The following is a 23,902-nucleotide window of genomic DNA, read 5'->3' on the forward strand; positions in this document are numbered from 1 at the left end:
CCCCTCCCCTGTAGAAATGCTTATGGGGGACAAAATCACTTCCAGGGAGTGTCTATTGAGCTAGAGTGGCATCCAAGATGGGAAAAGATAAACTGGGTATAACTGTAGAAAGTCCCTTTTTATGTTTTAAAAAGTAACCTTAACTGTTAATAATGGTCACACTATAAGAGAGGATTGGAGGGGCTGGAGAGATGGCTCAGAGGTTAAGAGCATTGCCTGCTCTTCCAAAGGTCCTGAGTTCAATTCCCAGCAACTACATGGTGGCTCACAACCATCTGTAATGGGGTCTGGTGCCCTCTTCTGGCCTTCAGGCATACAGACAGAATATTGTGTACATAATAAATGAATAAAGAAAAGAAGAAAGAAAGAGAGGGGGGGGGATTGGAGCAACAAGAAGAGGTCTTAACTTTTTCTCAGAAATATAAATACATAAATATAAACACAACAAACAAAACAAGTGGAAACTAAAACACGACTCGGGCAAAACAGAGTAGAAGAGAGCACAAAAGATTAAGTCAAAGTTTAATAATTTTTGTTTTGTTTGAAACAAGGTCTCGTGTAGCCCAGGGTGGCTTTAAACGTAGCCAAGGCTGGCTGTGAACTCCTGATTTTGTTTCATTTTGTTTGAAACAGGGTCTCATTGTAGTCCAGGTGGACCTCAAAATTAATATGTAACCAAGGCTAGTCCCAAACATCTATTCCTCTTTGACTCTGTCTTCAACGTGTTGGGGTTAAAAGACATTCTCCCCCAGAAATCCGAGCTACTGTCCAGTCTTTCATGTTCTTTTGAGGTTCTACCATTGTTCATTTACTTCTACTCTTAGTCATATTTTATTGATTCATGTTATTTTAATATCTTCTGGGATGTTTTCTTAATCTTTTCAGATTTACCGCTGAACCTTTTAAAGCTGTCACAAAGCAACTTCCAGAGTATATACTTAAATACATTTAATTTTGACTGGGCAATAATGCCACAGTTAACTGGCATGATCATGTTAACTAAGTCTGAGTATAAGGCTTCAGCCTCCACAGAGGAGTGACCTGACTCTCATTGTTCCAAGGCCTGCCAAAATCAGCCCAGATAGGTGCTTACTGGCTGGCCACTAAACACAGCATTGCGGATGGATTCTCATCAGCAAAATGGCAGCCAAGAACCAAGCCCTCCAGACAGAGGTCACCTGTCACTCATACCTTTATTATGGAGCTGGCTGCTCTGGGGCTCTCCTGATGGGGGACTGACTGGTAAGGAACCCTCTCTGGGTGTTTCCTGGATGCTGTGATCTGGGCTAACCTCAGCATGTGTTTCCTCATTTAACCCCTGGGACTGGGTACTAATACTGTTTCAGTCCTTAGACAGACATGGGTGAGTCCATGGGTCACTCCTCGCTGACTGGTGACTCTTGCTCAATAGAAAAATGGGGTCCTATGAGCCATGCTACCCTAAGGGCAGATGTGCCAGCAGAAAGAAAGAGAATGGACCCCAGGCTTTCTACCCCCACTGTCCATTTGCTTTCTAAACTGGGTCCTCTTATTATATTTCATTTACAAAGGCAGTGCTCACCTGCAGTTGGGGAATTATTGTGAGGAATATTGGTGGCAAGGCCAAGGCTTTGCCAAAATAAAGTCTCCGGACCCAGAAAGTTGTCAACCCCATTCTCCCATCCTTTATATTTCCCAAAGGACAAGATATCAGCAACTCTCTGGAATACATTCAAGGAAACTCCCATTCACAAAATCTACTCATCGGAATGTGCCAATATTCCTCATGGCTCACGGTCACCCTGTCACAGCTTCCTATGTTGGAGGACTATCATTAAGATGAATGGACATATTGCCTATAGACTACACTACAGATTTTACAGCACAGAGGTTCAAGCTTCTGTAGGGCCACCCATTAACAATTGCTCAGAAGCACTTGAACTCATCAGTTCCCATCATTTTCTATTAAAGAAGTAATCTTTAAAAGATATAGGGAGTTCTTAGGACTCCCTAATATTTTTCCCAAAGAATGTCAGTTCCTTTTCCATCTAACGGGCACCCATTCTCAATCTTTGGAAACTAAAACCAGTCAAACATGATTCTTTGAAACATCCTACAGACGTGAAGATGGCACGTCATATGTTTACTGTAACCAAGCAAGGGACAAAAGCATCGTATGTTCTTCTCCAGAAGACCTCACAGCTTTTCCCAGTAGGAATAACAAGGTAACAAATAACCAAAACCAAAGCCCAAAGAAACATAACTGGATTTTATAAATCATTTCCTCTCTGTAAAATTAAGTCTTGAAAGACCTTTCAGCAGTCAATTTACACAGGCAAAGTAAGACCCGGAATGGAAGAGACCTCTGTAAGCTACACGATTTGAATGGTAGGCACCCTTACATTTATTTATTCATTTGTTCATCTGTTTATTTAATTTTGTATTTGTGGTTCTGGGTTCAAACCTAGGATCTCACTCACATTAAGCAAGGACCATAACAATAGGTCAATGTGTTCATTCAACACTTGAGAAAAACTCATGATCCAAGCCAAGGGAGCTTCATGTGCAAGTTGAGGGTGACAGTACAGAGTGTCACAGGTGCTGGGGGCAGAATTAGTCAGGGGAGGAAAAACAGGACAGGAGTGGACAGATGGCAAAGGGCCAGAGGAGACAAGGTAGAGAGATAACAGGATATTTCCTTCACAAAAAGTCCCAAGAGCTAAGGCACAAAATGTTCAGGTAACCAGCCAATCAGCATCTGAAGAGAACTCAAGGATTAACATCCAACTGTAGAAGGTCACTGGGGATGGGCAGACTTGGGTCCTCATGATCTTTCATGGACAAGTATTGCTGGCCATCTCTGGGCCTGGGAGTACCACACATCTACATGGCCCCAACAAAAGGGTCGCTGCTATGAGGGTTGCTCCTCCCTACATTTGGTCAAAGGGTCTCTTCATTTTTAAACAAGAAGCTTAATCAATGGCCATTTCTGGACGTAGTTCCATGTTTCCTTAGTTTGCCCAAAGCCCTGCCTATTATTAAATATTAAACATTTAACTGCATTTTATTTAAACTGTGTGTGTGCACGCAGGCATGTGTGTTTAGCTATGCACACATGAGCACAGGTACCTGGGCAGGCCAGAAGAGGGCACTGGATCCCCTGAAGCTCTAGTTACAAGCTTTTGTGAGTTTGTAATCTACTGTGGGTGCTGAGAACCAAATTCCAGTCCTCTGCAAGAGCAGCAGACAATCTTAACCACTGAGCCATCTTTTCTGACCCCAAATCGAACTGTTAACATGTGGACAATTTTAGAAACATCTCATCGCTAAAATAATGAAAGACTCAGCCCATAGGTGCTGAGTCAAACACCAGATAACCTGCGGTCTATGAACCCTGAGAGCTGCCTAAGTTTACAGCCCAAGGTCTGCTTTCCTTTATGTAGAGACAAAGGAAAGGTGTATAAGAAACATTATCTCCCAACACGATTTTCTCTTTGACTTACCAACACCAAAAGACCACTGAGAAAAACCTTCCTGACCATGTAAGTCCCCACTACACAACCATGATCACAAATGCATATAGGACTAGGGGCAGGGGCGGGGGCAGGTCTGTACAGTGTGCTCTTATTGCCTGATCCAGGAAAACTCGAATCTCCTTCATATTGAAATCCTTTTTATACTTGAGTACTGAGCAGAGTTCATCTCGGCAGAGAGAAATATTCCCACTAGCATTTCTTCCCAAATGTAAACTATAGGCCTTTACTTTTATTTTTCCTTTAAATATTACATATTATTTTTCTGTCTCTTGTAGTCATTAAATAAAGCTTCCTCCCGTCTGGGTTGATCTCATCATAAGAGGCATTTTAAATTTCATATGCAAATGTATTTACGTGCCTTCTTCTTGCGGTGTCGAGGAAATTTTCTCTCTAACAACCCAACATCAGGTTTTCACACTGGAGGACAACATCCAATTAAGAAGCAAAAAACCCAAATATGAGAGAGCGCGACTAAATAGATTTTCACCGAGGCAGTTTTTAATCAATATTTCCCGAGAACTGGAATAATTAAACAATTATCTGTAATAAATATTACATTGTATTAAAAATACCAGAGTAGCTGCAAATAAGAAATATAGGAAAGCAATTTTATGCTCAATTATTCAGTCATGTCCTATAGCCATGTTAAAATCTTATTTATAAATTAACAACAATCATGCAAACAGTTATGCTTACCCAGTAATACTTCCAATCCCTAGACCATGTAGCAGACGCCACTAAGCAAGCCAGCAAGAATCACAGACTCCTATTCGACCAATTGTATTTCTAATATTTACTTTTCTATGCTCAGGTGTGTGTGTGTGTGTGTGTGTGTGTGTGTGTGTATGTGTGTGCTGTGGGGGGGGGGGTACAGCCACATGAGTACAGGTGCCTATGGAAGCCAGAGGCAATCATTCCCCTGGAATTGGAATTAGAGGTGGTTGGGAGCCACCCAATGTAAGTGTGGAGGAAAAAGGGACCAAATTCGGCTCTTTGGCAAGAGCAGTATGAGCTAAGCGCTGAGTCATCACTCCAACCCCCATTCCACCAACTTCCATTCAAAGTATCTGCATTGGTCAATGTTCCTTAATCGCGACTCTCAGGTTTATGATCTCATACGTGATCTCATGTTTATGATTTACCCATGGGGAATTTTATACAGAATCATCTCATTTTAATTAGCAGTTTCTCCGCAAAAATGAAAGCTCCCAGTTTGTTATCAAGCACTCAATGGCTTGTCACTCACATCGCCATGATGCTTCTTGGTCTTAGCAGAGTCAGCGCCATGATTATTTCCTATATTAGGAGGAATCCCAGCTTTCCAACTGTTTATTCCCTAAGTTTCCTTCCCTTTGATTTGGAGTAGCTGTCAAGTATGCCTTATAACGAACAAATACGCTTTCCCCGCCCTTCCCTCCCTTCATTCAGATACTGGAGAGATGAGACAGCCCCAGACCCAGGCCAGCCCCCCATGCCAATAAGTAGCAGCAGGCGAGCTCCCTGCCTTCCTGGAGCTTCTAGAGTCTTGGGAGGGGAGGGGGTGGTGGCAATCTGTCAAGTGCTGCGGCAGTCAGGATCTGGGACCAGCACCCAGAGTGACCTCCCTCCAACACATACTGTGCCACCACGTCAGGCTGTATCTAGGAGCCTGGACTTTCTAAGATGGCGCCTCTGTAGTCCCCCAGCACTGACTGACAAGGTCTGGAGACAACTATAAAAGACAGAAACTCCAGAGAAGACACATGGGACTAAGGTGACCGTGTCACTGTTGAAGAAGAGCTCCCTTCAAAACTCACCAAGTCGGTTGCGTGTGAGCACGTGCCTGCTTTTCTAGATAACCCTGACTCTGACCTTAAGACCCGTGAGAGGGCCAGGATATCTACAGGCCAAGCAGAAAGAATATTTCAAGCATCGGGTGGTTTGAGGCTACCTGTTCTACTGAGAAGGGCGACAGGAGGGAATGTGTCTGGTGTATTTGGCAGTCAGTCCAACAGAGCAAACTACGTGAAAGGTGTCTTTGATGTAACCATCTCTAGGCATTCAGACTGTGAGTTTTGATACTCTAGAGAGGATGCACTGATTGTAAAACAAACAATGCTGTAAGTAATAATATAATCCATTTCTGATAATTAATCGCCCACAGTGCTTAGTAGGTGCTAGCTTTTGCTAGTGGTTAATGGGCTTGGATTTCGTAATTCAGACTTGGCTTAGTGGAGGCCTTGCCCACTGAAAGTGAGGGATTTGCTTCTTTTTCATTGTTAACTAACAGTGTAAATGGTTTTGACAGCAACCTGACTTAAAATACACAGGCACAGCAATCATTCAATCTGTATGAGAACTCGCCAGTCCCCGATGGCTGAGCGGTAACCATCCTATGGAATTCAGCGGCACAGCCTCTGTTGACAATGGCAATGAACATGTTCATAATAATAATAAGGGCTTGTTTTAATAGAACGTTCCACACATTAAACACATTAATGACCCATGAAATAACTGTTTTATCTGTAACACATTAAGCGACATTACTAAAAACAATGTATTAATTGGTAGTGGGCTATTTCTTTGAATGTAAGCTTTTTTTTTCCTTTGAAAGTATAAGAGAGCAGGAAAATCATTTCATAGAAACAAAAATAACTTAATCAAAATTAGAACCATGCCGACTGTGTAAAGAAAGAAAAACTTGTAAAATACGTCACACTGCGATAAACTCCCACTTTTCTGATCATAAATACTATCTCCCTGAACTGCAGGTTAAGCATATTTGCATGTGAAGTGCTCAGACTCCGCCTGAGTCCTTCCACAGCCTTTTCTCTCTCTCCTGAACTTATCTAGACACTCCACACTCAAATGTGCTTCCTTTACCCCCCCCTTCTCAATTTTCGACCACCACCTCTGATGCGCTCGCTACAGCACCAACACACCATGTTCTCTCTTCTCTCTCTTCCTCTCTCTCTCTCTCTCTCTCTCTCTCTCTCTCTCTCTCTCTCTCTCTTTCACACACACACATGCTATCACAAATAAATCCAAAAGCAACATCAAACAGAACACGCAGACCCTCTACACAGGAAGGCAGAAAACGTGTGTGAATTATCAGTGTGTTTTATAAATTCTCTTTTGGGGTGGGGGTGGCCTACAAAATATCAAACTAGAGACAATTACTTCACTTTCTGTTTCGCAGATATCAAAGCGAATTTTGAAATTCATCAAAGCTAACCTTCTGTTATGTACAACAGACTAAGCTGAAAGGAATGTTAACAAGTTCAATTTTCATTCAATCAGCAGTACTGCTCTCCGAAATGTTTCATTGCAGGACAGAAATAAAAATAATCTATATGGTAATTATGAGAATGAATCCCCCAGTAACTTTCAGCTACATGAAAGGTCAGTTCTATTCAAGGTATTTTATCAGCCCCCTGCACATACTCCTGTCCTGTCATTTTAAATCTGAACAGCATTTTATTTTCCCATTTACAGCTACCTGCAGAATTAAGTACTTAAGCCAAATAAGAAAAAAAAAAAAAAAAAGAGGGGGGGAAAAAAGAAAAAGAAATGTTGAATGCTGGCAAAGGCTATAATAGCATAGAGATAAATCGTTCATCTGCTCTCTCTCAAGCCTCTGGGGCTGCAGATTTTTCTTCTCCTGGTGCACTGTGGGTATTCAAAACTTGTTCAACATGATTTCATTTCATTTCAGGCACTGCCTGAGAAAACTAAATTACAGAATCAATCATACAGAAGGTCAGAGTGAGACTTCATTACAAGTATTGCATGCTTGCATGAATATCTTTCATTTATGACTGACCCAATATGTCACAATAGCTGTCTAGTAAAAATAATCCACTTTCTGAAATTGATGTACTACTGATGTCGGTGCTACTCAGCAGGCTGGGCAGATTATGGAGAGGTGTTACAGGAAAAAAAAAAGAGAGAGAGAGAGAGAAAACCTTTGGAGCTTCATTGTCGGTTTTCAGAACTGCAATCTTTTGTAGATTAAAATAACTTCCAGATGATCAGCCAAACTGACAGTAATGCTTAAAGGTAACAAATTTTTTAAGTAAAATCTACTGTTGCTTTCGATCTCCCCAACCACATCCTGTTTTAAAACCTCCGTGCCCCCCACAAGCAAATCAAGGTTCTCCTTTGAAGCTCCAAATGCAGGGACCTTCGGTTTTTCAGCAGTTCTCTTTTGAATAGCAGAGGGGGATTTGCATACTCTGAAACGGGAATGCTAATCACAGCATTCTCCTTACTCTCTTCCTCTTCGCTCTGGCTCTCTGTTTTTAAATATAATGGCACAAATTTTAGGAAGAGAACCGTGTTGTGCTTGCTGCCAGCAATAATGCCGCTGATCAGCCCAGTGACAAACTGTCAGTCTCCCTAAAGCAAAGGCGATGGAGCTCTGAGGAAAAGCTGGTGCGATGTGACATAAACAAACTGGCTTTTCTTCTTATACGATAGACTTAATTCACCATAGCAATCCCGCACAGACAGCCATATTCTTTTGGATAATAAAACGTGTTAATTGCATAAGGTATGGACTATCCCACGTGCACTGGGACGCTGGGTGTATATATATATATATATATACACTGTATATATATATATATATACAGTATTATTTATTATTTCTGTGTTGACCTTCCTACTGGAAATCTCCGAAGAGGCTTCTGTAGAGTATTATGATGTAGCCAGCAACTCAGTACCCGGAGGGAGATAGAGAGGAACCTTGACATAACCTATTTTTAGCCATGCCTCTGGCGATTCTGAATTCAAGTTTACAGGTGAACATGCCAGGAGTCTACAGAACAAAGCCTACGACACATTGTATTCATCATAATTCTGTCCTGGTACATTTTATTTTTCCCAACATTTGTGATTTAAAACCCCATGACATTTTTCAAGGTGAAATTCTACTAGAATTTCCAACAAGATTAGTTTGCTTCAAGCCAAAATAAATAGCATTCGGGTTGAGCGGAACTTCAAACCAGTACCCATGGCCGTGATGAGGTCCATGTAAACACAAGCGCCTGTACTTAAAGTACCAATACTTTAAAAAAAAAAATCAATGGAATAATTGAACTGCTTTAATGATTAGCCATACATACAAAGAAAGCATTAAAAATTGAGTCCTTGATTCCAGCGGCAGCCCGGGAAGGCATTGTCTTTAAGTGTATGTGAATATCATAATTATTTTATGATTCCATCTTTAGTTCTTTCCAATATAGGAAATTCAATTGACCATGAAATGAAATTTCATAGTCAAAATGCCTCCTTTACACTTTTTTATAGCAGCAATAACAAGTTTTACAGCTCTGAGGCAAGGTAATTCATCAGATGTTTAATTTAAAGGCAGATTCTTATATTACTAATAAATATTTACCAATTTAATAAAGTACACATTTTAACATATATTATATGATCTTTTTAAGTATTTCTGCAACTTGAATGAGCCTGGCTGAGCATCTCTGACTATGGCCAGCCACAGTAAACCCCCTTGGTGACTAAACACCCTTTTTATCTTTATTATTTTCCAAGTACATTACAAGCTAGACCGTAGAGGAAGATAGAACCCTCCGTTCTGTATCAAAGGGACAAAAATGTAAGAAAGTCCACAGGAAACAATTATCTGTGATGTCAGGGAACATTTATGAATACTTAATGACTATTTCCTGCCTGCTCACTGCATTCTTCCCTGACCAAAAAAAAAAAAGTAAAAATGAAAACCTTCGGTTTAGCTCAAACACAAAAGATCACAGGCAAAGAAAATTATATTGCCGAAATCCTATTTGGGAAAGTAATCTTACATTTCAGAAAGCACACTGAATCTTTGCACTGTTAATCCACTACATATTTCGCAATCATACGCTGTTATCTGGGGAATTAAAAATGAAACCAATAAACATCGCTACAGCACAGAGAAATATGTAAACAAGCAGTAGGATTTGTTTTTGTTATACCAACACATCTGTCTCGTTTTATCAGGGTTTTAAAGAAAGGGGCCCTATACACTATTAATCTTGTTTTAAGATGCCTGGTTAGTACCTTACCTCTACAGGCACAAATGCACTGTGAACTGTGCTGAAATACAAAGACACAATCCCAGCAGAAGAGTGTAAAATACTTAAGCAGATTTACTCTGGTGATTGCTGACTATAATTGCACACTAAGAAAAACAGAAATAAAATTATCGCCTTAGTAATCTTTGCTCTCTGGAGTGTCTTATTCGACGTTTGTGACAATGAATAACACAATTAGGTACCTTTCACACAGTAACTCAGGCCGTCTTTTCCTCTGCTGGTCACAAGCAGACCTTCCCCTGTCTTCTGTATCACAGTTTGGTGTTTGATTCAAGAGGAGAACAAACTATGTATCATACACATTATGCTTTCACTCAAGTTTGAAAACCCTGGGCACATAAGACAGGCTTGCACATTTAAAGGCTCGCCTGAGTAAACTACCAGCTCACCTCCCCACTGAAACAAAGGCAGGAGAAGATCAGCTAGCTTCAAAGCAGTGAGCAGCCTCCCTAAAGTTCATTTCCTATGGGATGACTCTTCTTGGCCATAGTCTATGGCTGTCAATCACCCAATACCAGAAGGTAGTAACCTAGTACTCCCTATGTCTAACGGGTGAGCAGAGTATAATCCAAGTGCCCATCATCAGACCCGGCATTATTTGTGAACACAGCCCCTCAGGTCCTCGCCGCGTGAGGACAAGCGGATAAAGAGCAGTCACAGGTAACAGGTGGCTTGCTTACCATCTGCAGCCCATTGCTATGCAGGACGCCATCTTGCTCCACCAGATTTCTTGAGATGGTAATGGAAGGAAGATCCAGGCTTTGTGGGGGAAACTGGGGTGTGAACTCATTTCCCTGGGAAGGCAACGGATCGCTGAGAGCCTGAAAGGGTAGCAGTACGTCAGGCATGCCCAGGGTGGGGTCCGACTCCGGAGGAGGCGTGATTGGTGGAATTTCAAACTCTTCATCCCCAAGGCTTGGTGTGTGGAATGTCTGCTGGAAGGAAACAAAATGCAGACACCCTCACATGCGGTTCCTGTGTTTATCCCTCCTCAGAGAGACGAAGAGAGACTTCCCGTGAAAACATTACATATCTAGCCCAAATATTTATTTCTCAGATGAAAACATTTAAATACATATTTCCATATATAAAGTTTTGCTGATCATTCTGATTAAAGATTTAAGTCTCATTATCATATGGTTTTAATGGAGTATCAGTATTAACAGTTTTTTAATGCGTACTTAATTAGCAACATCTGTCTTTGTTGTTAGCTGGAGCATCGGCGACATTAGATTTGGCTATATAACAAATTGCCACTTTATTGATATGTGAGCGAAACAGCTCAAATCGCTTCCGCGATCCACATGCTTCATAAAACGCCAGCGATTTTGTGGCACGCACGCACACACAGCATTAACCCAGAAGTGAACGTTACACATGTTTACTTTCTGCCACAACCTATAAAACAAGTAATATTAAATTTGTGGTTTGGCTTTTAAATTTTCCTTTATTGGCGTATTCCCAAGTGGAATAAATGCCTGTATGGAGATTGTTATTGTCTCATGCAACGGTTTCTGTCAGGACTGTTGTGGCTCATATTAAAAGATGCCGGTGCTTTTATTGAAACTATAAGGAGAATGGTGTGTCCTTTCGCATGAACATTTCCATATGCATTTATAGGAACACCATCTATCAGGCTGCAGCTTCTAAAGACTACCCGGAGAGTGCAAAGCCATACTGACAGAGCTACACCAAGCATATGGGCTCTGTCTAGTCACTTAGATAATGCTATGTTTTAGAACCTATGGAAATCTTAGCGTGTTGTTTTTAATGAACGGTACTGATGTTCGTACAGGCTGTGCTTTAAAGTGGGGTCTTTGGAGGATTATCAGGGCTGCCTTGCATTCCAACTACATGAAACATCTTTCTTGTACCATGTAGTTCACGTGGGGAGGGAAGAGAACAAAGATCCAGGATTATTATAACTATATATACATATATACACCTACATTTTGGTGAGGTACGGGATTTGGGGGGGATGTTCAGATATCTTTTTTGTATTCCTAGCTAAGAGGGTCACAGATGCAGTTCATCTATTATTAATAGTATTTGAAAGACTGAACTGGCATGGGGTAATCGGACTCTGCTATTATTGATAAAGAGAGCTAATTAAGAGCTGAAATCATCATTCTTCAAACTCTTAATTACGATGCTATAGAATAACTACTACCTGAAAGGGATAGAGAAGCAAGGTCCACGTAGGGGTGGGGTTCAAACAGAAGCATTATTTGCACCTCACCAAAGGAAAGAGTTCATGAACCAAAGGAAGAGATAGCAGGGCAAGTGGCCACCTTGAGGACCTTGGTAGACTCAATAAATGCAAAACCACTGCAACCTCATAAAGCATTTTAGAGCCAGAATGAAGCATTTGATACTCTGACATGGGCATTCTTGCAAGGATACCTCCCCCGCAATGTCAGCCTCTTACTGTGATACCCTGCGTTCTTAGCAACAAAGGGATGAATTGGCCACAAACGCGGTTGGCTAATGAACGTAACCCTATGGCTGCGTTCGCTGTTATTTTGGCACTAATGTGGTCTAGTAACAGATGCAACTGTAATTTGTGACTCATTTGCTACTCCATTACTGCTTAATGAAATCTAACATATCACATTAACAATACGGATAAACACTCATTCTTGATATGTGGCATTTGGCTGTTTTCATTACCACTGTAATTAACACTTGAAATATTATTTCAATAAATATTTAAAGTACTTTAAAAATGGTCAGAGTAATCACGACACAGAGAGAAAACATGGCGCTAATGTGTGAATTTCAAACCTAGAGCACCCTGGTCCCTGCAGTGTTATTTGCAGGACACTGCCCACGTGAAGGAAACTGGTTTCAGGCACTATTGCGGCTTTATAGCATGCCAAGCTAAAGTCCTCCAGAATTAGTTCGCACTCATTAAAACGTTTAAAAGAATACAGATAAATTTACTTTGAATGTAGTGATTGGGAAATCAGATGAACACTATCATGGGGCGCATTAGCATTTACTCTGCTTTATTTTTTTGATTACGGAAAGTTGCACCGTGAAGCTCTTACACAAGATCTTAAACTCCAATAGAAAGCATACCTCAGGCTAGGCACTCAAAATTAAAGAGGTTTTCAATTTGTATTTTTTGCTAAGGAATATAGAGAGACATGTTATATATAATATCTCCCCGTGGCATAATCCTTTTTAAAGACACATTAATTTTAAGTTAGAAGCTATATATGTCTACATTGACCTAATAAAACAATGTAATGAAATAACATTGTAATATGTAACCAAGGAGATGCTAAAATCTTAACTGCGTTTAAAGAGAGGTAAAATATTACATATGAAGTCTTCCACGGAGAAAAGAGAGATAAACGTCAAATTTAATATTAAGTACTGCAAATCCCAAACGTTTTCTGAAAGAATACAAGTCACCACGAATTTCCATCAACAATGAAAAGACATGGCCTTTCGATCAAATTAATCATTTAGCGTTTATGTGATCAATTTCGACAGATATTGACTTTCCAGTGTTTACCTGGAACATGTTAAAGTAGTATGTGCATGGTTAAATACCATCTGTACTGAAATGTTCAAAACATTTGTTCCTTTTGATAAGAATGCAAATCTGGAGAACTGTTGTATCAACACATAACAGCCGACGTCTGACACGGTGAATTATCACAGCTGGAATTAAATTGTTTCTGAACAGCTGCTGGCGGCACAGCTTTCATCAATGTTTGATTCAAATGTAGAGGGGAGAAAAAATCCCCCAGAATGAAACATCATGTTGTCCTTACAGATGGGGTTTGTGTTCATTATCCCAAACAGCACAGCAGCCAGTGCCAAACCGTATTCCTGTATCTAAGCTCTCTTCTGGCTGGAGAGATGATGGCCACCGGAAAATGATTAATTGACAAAGACCCTTACTTTTCGAGTCTCCACTTCCGCTCAGAATTTTTAGACATTAATTTCTCTCATATCACTTGCTCCCCTGTACCAAGATCATTTGCAAAGCCATTATTATTTTCGGTCTCTGGGGTCAAGCTAGTTCACTCTCCAATATCTGAATGTATTTGGAAGATGAAGACTTTTTATTGCCCGAGCCGCAGAGGAACTGTTCCATTTGGATCCATTTCATCCTTCTGTTTGTTCTTGTTTGAAAATGTTCAATCTCATACAGTCTACCCTTTTAGAAAAGCGTTTTTCCTGATCTAATCAAGTACCTTGAGGTGGCTTGTTTTTGTTTTTGGAAGGTATGCCAATGAAACCACACAAAGGTGGGAGGTCACTGGTAAGGAAATAGTAGGAACAGCAGTTAAGACAATACTTATCCCATGGATCTCCACAGACCAGCACAGAGAAGGAGTCGAAAGGGCACTGTGTGGAGAGCCCATCACCCAGAATCCCAGCTACACCGAGTGACAATCACAGGCTGACCGTGTCTATCCATAGAGTCAGACACTAAATCGTCTCTCGTTGAACATCTACTATTTGGGCATTGTGGTAGGTGGTGGGGCTCTAACAATAAAATACTCATTGCACATCACTCTGGAAACCTAACACTGTCTGCCACACCTCCCTGGGCCATGAGACTCAGGAAGCTATCCTTAGAAAGCTAGGAAGCAAAATACTTTCTATTAAAGTCTCCAAACTAAGTTCTCTGCTTAGACAGTCAGGAAGGTAGGTAAGTAGGTGTGTGTGTGTGCGCATGTGTGTGTCTGCATGTGCATGTGTGAGCGTGCATGCGCACACTGTCTATTACATATTTATTACTGCCCGGGCATGTCTTTTTTTCCATCAAGAGATTCTCTTATGCTCTAAATGTTAACCACAGCCTGTGGACAGCGATAAAGCCTGGCTGGGTTATTTTCTTTTCCAATTGGCTTTTCTCATTTTCCTCCAAAGTTGTTACCTTGTGCCACAGGAGAGAGAAAGAGAGAGAAATCTGATACTATGCTTTTCCCTTCAAGCCTATTAAATTATCTACACAACACATAAAACACGGACAGACACGGTAAGACAGACACCTACCTCGCTGGCAGCAAAGAAGGCATTGTTTGCCTCAGCCATGTTCATGTAGTTATTATTTCCAAACTGAAAAAAAAAATGATTTATGTTAATGGGGAGCGAAGTAGAACCTGTAGTTGTTTATGTAATACTCAGAAGTGATTTGCAAAGAAGGCCGGGATAATGGGGCTCATGGGCCAAACTAGGAATGCCAAGCTGTACCTACTGTCAACCGGTTCCTGTCGCCACTAGAGCACGGAGCTCTGCTGTCGATAATTCTAGAAAATAGTTGCATTTCTCCCCATGACTGATAGTGAAGCGAGACAATTAGAAACATGTGGCTGTCTGGTCACTAGTGTGCCATTGATTAAACTGGCATTTGTCAGAGATTGGGGAGCAAAGGTATCCCCAAGAAAACCACTTGGCCATGTTTTAAAGGAAGTTGGAATTTTCTATCTTACTTTTCAAGAACAGGTGTCACAAGTGTGGGCAGGCTGAAAACGTGAATTAAAGGGAATTCAATTCAATTTCTAGGACTCAAATTCTATGTGCTGGTGAGTGGGGTGTGGTGTGAATATAAATAAGACTAAAGACTATTTCTAAAATCTCCCAGCGGAGCTTAGCGTCCTATCTAGCTCTATCAGAGCGACTGAAAGCCGTGCCATTTGATCTCTCCTTGTAACATTGTGTAAAGAGGTTTAGAAAATAAGCAGGATCCAATGAACGCAGCCATTTTTATTTCATTCCCTAACACAATGGCCCATTCATATCATCACAAATAAGACTGTATCAGCATTTCAGACATGAGCTCTTTACTTCCAGGGAACTGTTATCAAAATGTAAAACTTGGATTTGGGCAGAAATGTATTTTTAGGTTCAAATGGTCTAGGTAGGCACATTTCATTGCTTTCAACATTCTGCTATCTGCCTGGCAATATGGGAAGGCTCTGTGGGCATAATTATCTGGACTTGTGTTATTTTCATGATGTTTAAATGGTAAGAGAATGTCCTTGTATCAAGTATTTGATTAATTACATTTAGTGCATCAAAAGAAGCACAGGTGTGGTCTCCAAGGGGAGAAACGTATATAGTTATTTTCTAATATATATTAAAGCTAGCAGTTATAGTATAGTAAAAAGTATAATTTTCCCAAGAGATTAAGCAGGTAGATCAATGGATGGCTGAATGAATGGATGGCTGGAGGGGTGAACAGAAGGACAGGGTTAGAAATATGTACATAGATACTCAGGTACATATGTAGATTGATAAAAGGAGAAAATAGATATGCAGATATGGAAAACCCACGTCACCTCCCCTCAGTACCACTTATTTCAGAGAGGCTCTCTCCAACTCTGAGCCCACAGGAAGCAGGACTGACATGGTACATGTCATATGTCAGGGACCCAGGAACAAAGCAAGACTTACAGGAAAAACACTAATGGCTCCAGAGTGTTGCTAAAGTTTACAGAGGCAGCGTCAACCACCACCCAACACTTCAACACACACAATGAGCTACCAGACAGGCTCTCCTCCTGTCCTCCTGCTCATCTGGGTGCATGTCTTTAAGCATTTCTGAAAAGTGTCCTCATTCGCCCTTAAGGAAGACCTTTACCTGGCTTGTCTGAAGGCATGTGATTTCGAAATGTACGCATGGGTTCACAGGTTCGCGCGCACACATACACACACGCACAAATACACAGATGCATGCAAGCACGCACGCACGTGCAAATACATTTCTCCATTTTCCATGTGTTAAAAATACGTCAGAACAAAACCCCACAGGCTTCTGTTGCACAATTTTTTTTTCATGAAATGTTCAGGCCTACAATCAAATATGACCCCTATCTTAATCTATATACTTCATGTTCCAATCCTGCCCCGCCCCACCCGCAAAGTGCCTGGCAGCCAGTATCACAACTTTAACATTATTTAAATGTAGGCTTTGTTGAGGAATTAGAAATCCATTTAAGGCAAAGAGCTCATTATCCGAGAGTATTTTTTTTAAGATTAAACTCACTTATTATCTAATAGCACCTAGAACAACAAAGGAAAATAAAATGGCCATTAAACTAAAGGCCTAAACAATTAAAAAAAAAAACCAAAAAAAAAAAAAAAACAAATTAAGCTCAGAGTGAAATAAGAACTGGGTTAGAAATCCTCTTCAGAACAGTTAGTATGCGAATGTAATTACTGAAGAAACTACAGCTAATCAGCTGTGAATTGTATCCATTAATTAGTATTTGCCCTGGAGGAATGAGAAAAATCAGTAACAACACTGGCACCCGCACAGCACTGAGGAGCTGCACGCGGCCCAGCAGCTGCGTTTAGTCAAGCAGGTGGCTCCAGCGGTCCACGTAATTTGAAAAGCTCTCACCTGGAGGGGGGGGAGAGAACTTGGAGCGGACAGAACCCTCCTTGCGTATCTCTTGTATCTGCATAAGGCCTTAATTAATGGCTTTTAATTTGGAAGCACTTGATGATCGGGAGGGAAGAGTTATAAATCATTTCAAATAGAAGCAAGGGTTTCTCTTCCACCTGGGGTAGAATATGTCCTGCTTAAAAAGCAGCCTCCAGACGTTGGCTGGTGGCAGGAGATTGTTTTTCTTCTGCACATGGGACTGTGGGGATGTAGTTATACCAACAACAAAAACAAGACAGACAAACCAAAAAACCAACAATTCTTTATCTGGAACCCACATTTTATTGGGTGCTGTGTATTCCTTATGGGCTACGTCCAGACATTCTAGTAGTCGAAAGGAAAGGAGTGGCCCTTTGAAATTTTGTTTTTTTTTGTTTGCTTATTTGTTTGAGACACCATCTTGCTATGGAGTCCAGGCCCTCAGAACAGTTCCTACTCATCTTGTGTCCGCCTCTTGAATGCTCAGCCTCCAGGAGTTAGCTCCTGTGCCCCATTTATTTCATGTTCAAGTGTGGTCCTCCTTCGGTTGTCTGGTGTTTAAGAACAGACCGGATTGTGAAGGGAAAAGCACTCCTTTGGGGTAGAGCGCGAATATAATGACCTAAGAACAATTCACTTTGAGTTGTGTACAATTAAACTTAGTTTATCTTCTAGAAGGCTGTGTGACAGTAAAAGCATTATACTCCACACAGCCTCCAAGTCTCGGGGAAAGGGCCTTAACTGGGCTCCACACTAACTGTTCCTGGCATATCAGAAGCAGTTCGGTATTTGTTGAAAGGATGAAAAGTTGATCCCATCAAACCTGAGTAACCCATGATCACCGCTGCTCCCCAACGTCACCTGTCAATATTTTAATGGTAACTAATAATGAGTGGTACCCGTGGAAGCCTTCTGTACATATTTTTTCTTTTCATTTCCAAAAGTGGGACTAAATGGAACCCGTTTTTTCTAACAGCCAACAAGACAGAGGTATTATCATACTTATTTGCTCTAGATCATCTAACCAAGGGTCCCAGGGGTCAAGCCACCCACCCCAGGTGACTTGAGCATGCATCCTCCAGCCTCACTCCCTGCATCCCTCCCATGCCAGGACCCATATACACTTGCTTGACTCTTCCACTTGGCGATCAATTCAAATATCAAACATTAGCGTTCACTCTGATTCCTAGCTGGACTTTCCCAGAGGGTATTCTGGTGTTCCAAGTCCATTATGATGTTCCTCAAGGAAAGGGTTCCACAGTCCCACATATCTCAGAAAGGGTCTGTGATGAGTCCCAATGATTTCTATGAATCTAAAGGCTGTTGGTTTGTTCAGTCTGCAAATAACTATATGCCACTGTTTAAGCTGCTACGCTAGGCCCGGAGGAGACACAATGGTGACACAGACGAGGTTGCCATGGACTACTTGTTTTTTTTTTTTTAAATGGAGCCCACAGACACCTTGCACCCTCCAGCCCACACCACTGAAAAGAATAACAATAACCCTGTGGATCTCTCCTTTTGTTTACCTCACAGTAACCAAGCTCTTAGGGAAGCCTTGCTGCAAAGACACTGGCAATGCCCCCCCCCATCACATACATAAAAAAAAGCCCATCTTAAACATACACTGTATCAACATCTACACACTTAAAAACCAATCACAAGTTTCTAACGTTCCCATCCTATGTCACCTTAACTTGGTCTAGCTCCAAATTTCTAACATTCCTCCAAAGACGCCTACACTCAGTCATATAAAGGTCTTCATACATTCTCAAAGACTCAAAGAAAAATATTCTAAACAAGTACAATGCATGAGGGGGCACTTAATTACTGTGAAGGACACACAGAAACACCATCCAAGAGAACATCTCAGTCTCTATGTCTTAACGAGAACATATATGTGGGACTTTTAACCTTCACAAGGAGCACACAAGCGGTAACAGGTCCTTATTCACAATGACAAACTCCAATAGATGCTATCCCAAAGACTCCACCCTTGAATACGCCGCCGTTACAAAGGAGAACCCTTGGCACGTGGAGCCCATCTCCTAACGGGTTCATCCATGAACATCCCCACTGTATGCAGAGGTGGATGTGCTTTAGCTGCATGGTGAGCAAGTATGGCTCCAGCAAACACAATTTATGAAGGACATCAATTAGAAAGGAGCGGCATGGGGTTTTGTAAAAATGCACCAAAGAACATCATGCCCATGGCCCATGTGACGGTAGGAAGTGCCACGGTAAAGTAATGCGGATTATGAAGTCTGGCTCAGCTAGCAACAGACTTGGGACAAACAGAACTGCAGAGAGAAAATCCCATCTGTAAGCAGAAGGTGGACACGGGCTTGGCCAGGACGCAGTATCATCGTCACTGAAACCTATTGTGACACCCCTGTGAAGAACTGTACAGACCTCGAATAAAGAAGCATTAACAATAGGATCTCAAACAGCTAAAGGGCACAAATTTAATAGTTTAAAAAGGTAACCCTTCAAATTCTCCTCATTCCTCATTAAATTTGTTAGCAGACACCATCCAGTTTGTTGCCTCACCCAGGCATCTGCCGAGTTACTTACACAAACTATGTAGTTACCGACCACGAGTGCCAGGCCGCCTGGCCGTGGGATGGAGAGGACTGCAGGTGGAGGCCACTCCCTCTTGATGGCTCTGATAACTAAACTCAGGGAAAGGGCTGATGACGCCAAGCTGCAATCCCACTGAGGACCAGAAGTCCACAGGGAAGCAAGGCTGACATGAAACATGGGGGCAGTGCTGAGGGCGGCCATGGGCAGATCCAGGGCACCCTACTAAGAAACAAAGGATGATGTGAGCTAGAAGACCATCTACGGTGCCATCCAAGGTTGGGGGTCCAAAGGGAATCTGGGAAAACACTTGATCACAGGTGCAGGAGCGGTGTGTATTACACATACACTGTACACTCCGTAGAGTTTGAGTTCTGATCCCAGGCTAGGTTTGTGAGAATTCTTGTACCTATGAATAAGTTATCGGACAAAGCAAGAGTGACTGGTTTGGGCTCCTGGTTTCAGACCATGAGGGTAAGATGTGGAAGAGCAGAGCAGGTCAAATTACCATGGTCCAGAAACACTAAGGTACAGGAGACACAGGAAGTGGCTACTCACAAGGGCCTGCCTCCAGTGTCCTGCTTTCTCCTGCTAGATCCCACTTCCTAGGGTTCCTAGAATGTTCAAAGGAAGTGGCACACAACGGGGTACCACGTGGGCAAAACATGAGCCCATGGGCAATACTTCCTATTCAAAGCATAAAAGCATTTGCAGTATGCTGACTAGGCGGGGATGTTTGGTAGGCTTGATGTCTTAATTGCATTTTCAATTTAGTATATCCAAATTGAGATAGTTTTGATCTATGATATTTTCCAACGTAAGTTTTACCAGCAAAAAGCATCTAACTATACATACACACACACACATACACACACACAATATATATATGCTGTTAATTAAGTATATACAAGTATATGTGCATATATGCAGAGAATCACACACATATGCATAATTATACATACACACATATACATATGCCTTTTGACAAACTAAAATTGCCCATGTCTTCTGCTGAACCTTAAAAAGTATAATGACTCATATATTCAACACTCTGACTTGGACGGCAGCAGGCATTTCAAGCATATATCCAATGCTGAGCCCCTCATTTGCTCCCTCAAGCCTGACTTTTGCCGTCTTTTTCATCACCTTCCAGGGGGAACTGCCTCGGGCCAAGTCATTCTTGAATCTATGCCTTTTTTCCCTTTGTCCCGTCAAATTATTAGTAGTAGATCCTATTGGCTCACTTTTCTAGTTAAATTCGAGCAAACCACTTGTGTCCACCTTCTATGTCTCCTTCCACGGCAGACCACCTGTGCCCACTTCCTACGTCCGCCTCCATGAGACTCAGCCCTGCCTAAGTCCACTGTCTTTTGACTGCAGGAGCCTCCTAGCAGGTTAATTCTACTCCACCAAACTCTCAGCAGACACTGCCACAGAGGCCTAGGTCACCTGACCCTTGTTCAAAACTCCCCAGGACCTTCCCATTGGCTCAGGGGAGAGGACACATCCTTGTGATGGCTCTTTCCTGGCATCATGCCAACAATCTCATTGCTCATGTTAATTTATCCTGATGACCTCATTGCTGTCCCAGCAACCCTCCCAGACCCATACCTACCTCAGGGCCTTTGCACTGACTGGTCCTTTCATCTGGATCACTGTCCCTCCAAATAGCCCCACAGCTTATTCATCCCCTCCTTCTGGGTCTCTGGATGCCACTGTTCAATGACAATCACATTTCTGTACAGCCTCCTTCTCCAATACTCTTGATCCTTCTTTCTCCACTCTACCTTATCGATTAACACTTTCCCTTTCATCATCTATTTATTTATTCATTTATTATGTATGCAACATTCTGTCTGCATTCCAGAAGAGGAGACCTGATCGAATTACAGATGGTTGAGAGTCATCATATGGTTGCTGGGAATTGAACTCAGGACCTCTGGAAGAACAGCCAGTGCTCTTAACCTCTGAGCCATCTCTCCAGACCCTCCTCCCCCCGCATTAACACTTTCAATATTATACAGTACAGCCATTATTTTCCTCCGGCTATGATGTAGGAGGATCTTCTATCTATCTATTGCTTTCATTGGTTAATTAATAAAGAAAACTGCTTGGCCTGATAGGTCAGAACATAGGTAGGCAGGGAAGACAGAACAGAATTGTGGGAGAAAGAAAGCAGAGTCAGGCAGAAACCATGAAGCTTCGGCCCAAGATGGATGGAGGTTAGGATCTTTCTCCTTAAACCACTATCTCGTGGTGCTACACAGATTACTGAATATGGGTTAAAGCAAGATGTGAGAGTTAGCCAATAAGAGGCTGGAACTAATGGGCCAAGCAGTGTTTAAATGAATACAGTTTCCGTGTAATTATTTCAGGTAAAGTTAGCCAGGAGCCGGGCCGCAGCCCACAGCTCCTTTCACTACACGGCTACTAGAATATAAATTCAGTGAGGGGACCATTGTGTCCCTTTGCTACACCAAGCCCTGTTGTCAAAAACGGTAAATAGTAGATGCTCAGCAGATCTGTTCTGAATGACCCAATGAACTTCTGCATGAGAAGCCACAGTTTTCTCCAAGTCCCTTGGGCCACTATGTCAGCTCCCAAAATTCAAACGACAAAGAGGACCCACTACCATTGTGGTCCCCAAACAATATCTATGAACAAAAAAAGCAGAAAGAGGGAAACATACATTCTAAGAAGTAGTGCTGCAAACTCTAGAGACATCCATCTGGAGAAACACTGTACCCCGAAAGGAACTATGGGGCAAATCTGGAGTCACACTTAGCAACAACTCAGTGCATTTCTGAGAAGCTAGCAGGGAGTATTTAGAATGCTCAAAATGCAAAGAGATAATGCATGCATGCTGGGACAGAGGTGCAATCAGGGTCATCCTAGACCTGACCATTACAAGGTGAACTGAAATGCCATACTGTGCCTGTGAGTATGGACAATTACTGATTCCACTGAACAGAAAAGATCCATGTGTTTAAAGAAAGGAAAGGTTCAGAGGTTTAGGTGGGTAGGGTAGGCTGTTGGGGATGGACACGTTGGTGGCAAAATACAGATAGCTATGACCAGGTGCACTCAGACAGGCAGAGTGCTGAGAGAATGGGACCATGTGATGTCAAAGGGGAAAGGCTTCAGGTATTCAACTTAATGGTTGATTTTTTTTTTCTAATTTGAAATGCTTTCTTTTAAAGAAATGATCTTCGGTCTAAATCAGTGTTATTCAAAATGTATAGCCAAGGACCAGAGACTAGGCATGCAATTACCTGACCCCACCATGGACTGACTGTATCAGATTTTAAGTCCATGGGACTCTAATTTAACGTTTTATGCTTTTCTCAGGAACTGTACAACATGCCAATGTTTGCCCAGTTTGTTTCAGACTAATACTTTGAATTTAAAAGAGGGGGAGGGAGGGAGGGAGGGAGGGAGGGAGGGAGGGAGGGAGGGAGGGAGGGAGGGAGCAAACAAATCTTTTTTCATCTCCCTCCTAACATTTTGGTTTTTGTTTTGAGATGGGATGCCAATGCATAGTACAGACTGGCCCCCAGTTGGCCATTCTCCTGCCTTAAGACTCTTGAATACTGGGCTAACAAGTGTGCCTCACCATGCTGGCTTTAAAGGAGATTTTCTAAGTCTCTAGAATGATCTAAGGGAGATGCTGAGGTTAAATAGTATTTTGTTATTGTTTACAGTGATACAGGAGTTTGTCATTTCTCACTTTTCTCACTCACAGGAAAAGGTCACCGTTCATGAGGCGGACATCCATCTAACTCTCTTACCCTCATCACCAGGACAGCTAGAAACACCCATAGCTGTATCAAGAAGGCAATGTAAGGCCGGGCGATGGTGGCGCATGCCTTTATCCCAGCACTCGGGAGGCAGAGGCAGGCGGATCTCTGTGAGTTCGAGACCAGCCTGGTCTACAGAGCTAGTTCCAGGACAGGCTCCAAAGCCACAGAGAAACCCTGTCTCGAAAAAACAAATAAATAAATAAATAAATAAATAAATAAATAAATAAATAAATAAATAAATAAAAAAGAAGGCAATGTAAGCTCTGCTGTTGGAGTTTTAGCAAGTGGTGTGGTCACATGAGTAACAGTAAAAACCTAAACATATGGGCGCAACTCAAACACAGAGGCCTTCAGATTCTCATGATCTGGATGCATTTGAGTTTGTGAATTGTACAACCATCTGGACAAGCTAACAGTGGTGGGGGAAAGAGACACTTGTTTAATATAAAATACATACATCTATATATGTATATATATACACACACACATATGTGAGCAAAAGGGTTTCAGAATCAAGAGAGCTAGATGCCAGTTAAT

The 23,902-nt window shown here is 41.8% G+C and overlaps 1 protein-coding gene across 2 annotated transcripts in view; it reads right to left on the reverse strand.

Moving 5' to 3' along the window:
- Tox3 (TOX high mobility group box family member 3) overlaps window positions 1-23,902 on the reverse strand; it is a 103,386-nt gene that overhangs the window by 13,828 nt on the left and 65,656 nt on the right. Inside the window, exons 2-3 of one of the 2 annotated variants that reach the window (XM_050119795.1) lie at window positions 14,612-14,674; window positions 10,273-10,524 (exon numbers count right to left, since the gene is read on the reverse strand). In XM_050119795.1, the coding sequence (XP_049975752.1) occupies window positions 10,273-10,524; window positions 14,612-14,674 (315 nt within the window). Of the gene's footprint in view, window positions 1-10,272; window positions 10,528-14,611; window positions 14,675-23,902 lie in introns of both variants that reach the window. The other variant, XM_050119794.1, reaches the window with a different exon arrangement.

The sequence above is a fragment of the Alexandromys fortis genome, unplaced genomic scaffold (assembly GCF_014885135.2).
Source record: "Alexandromys fortis isolate MF-2015 unplaced genomic scaffold, M_Fortis_MF-2015_v1.1 scaffold_178, whole genome shotgun sequence".
Lineage (NCBI taxonomy): Eukaryota > Metazoa > Chordata > Mammalia > Rodentia > Cricetidae > Alexandromys > Alexandromys fortis.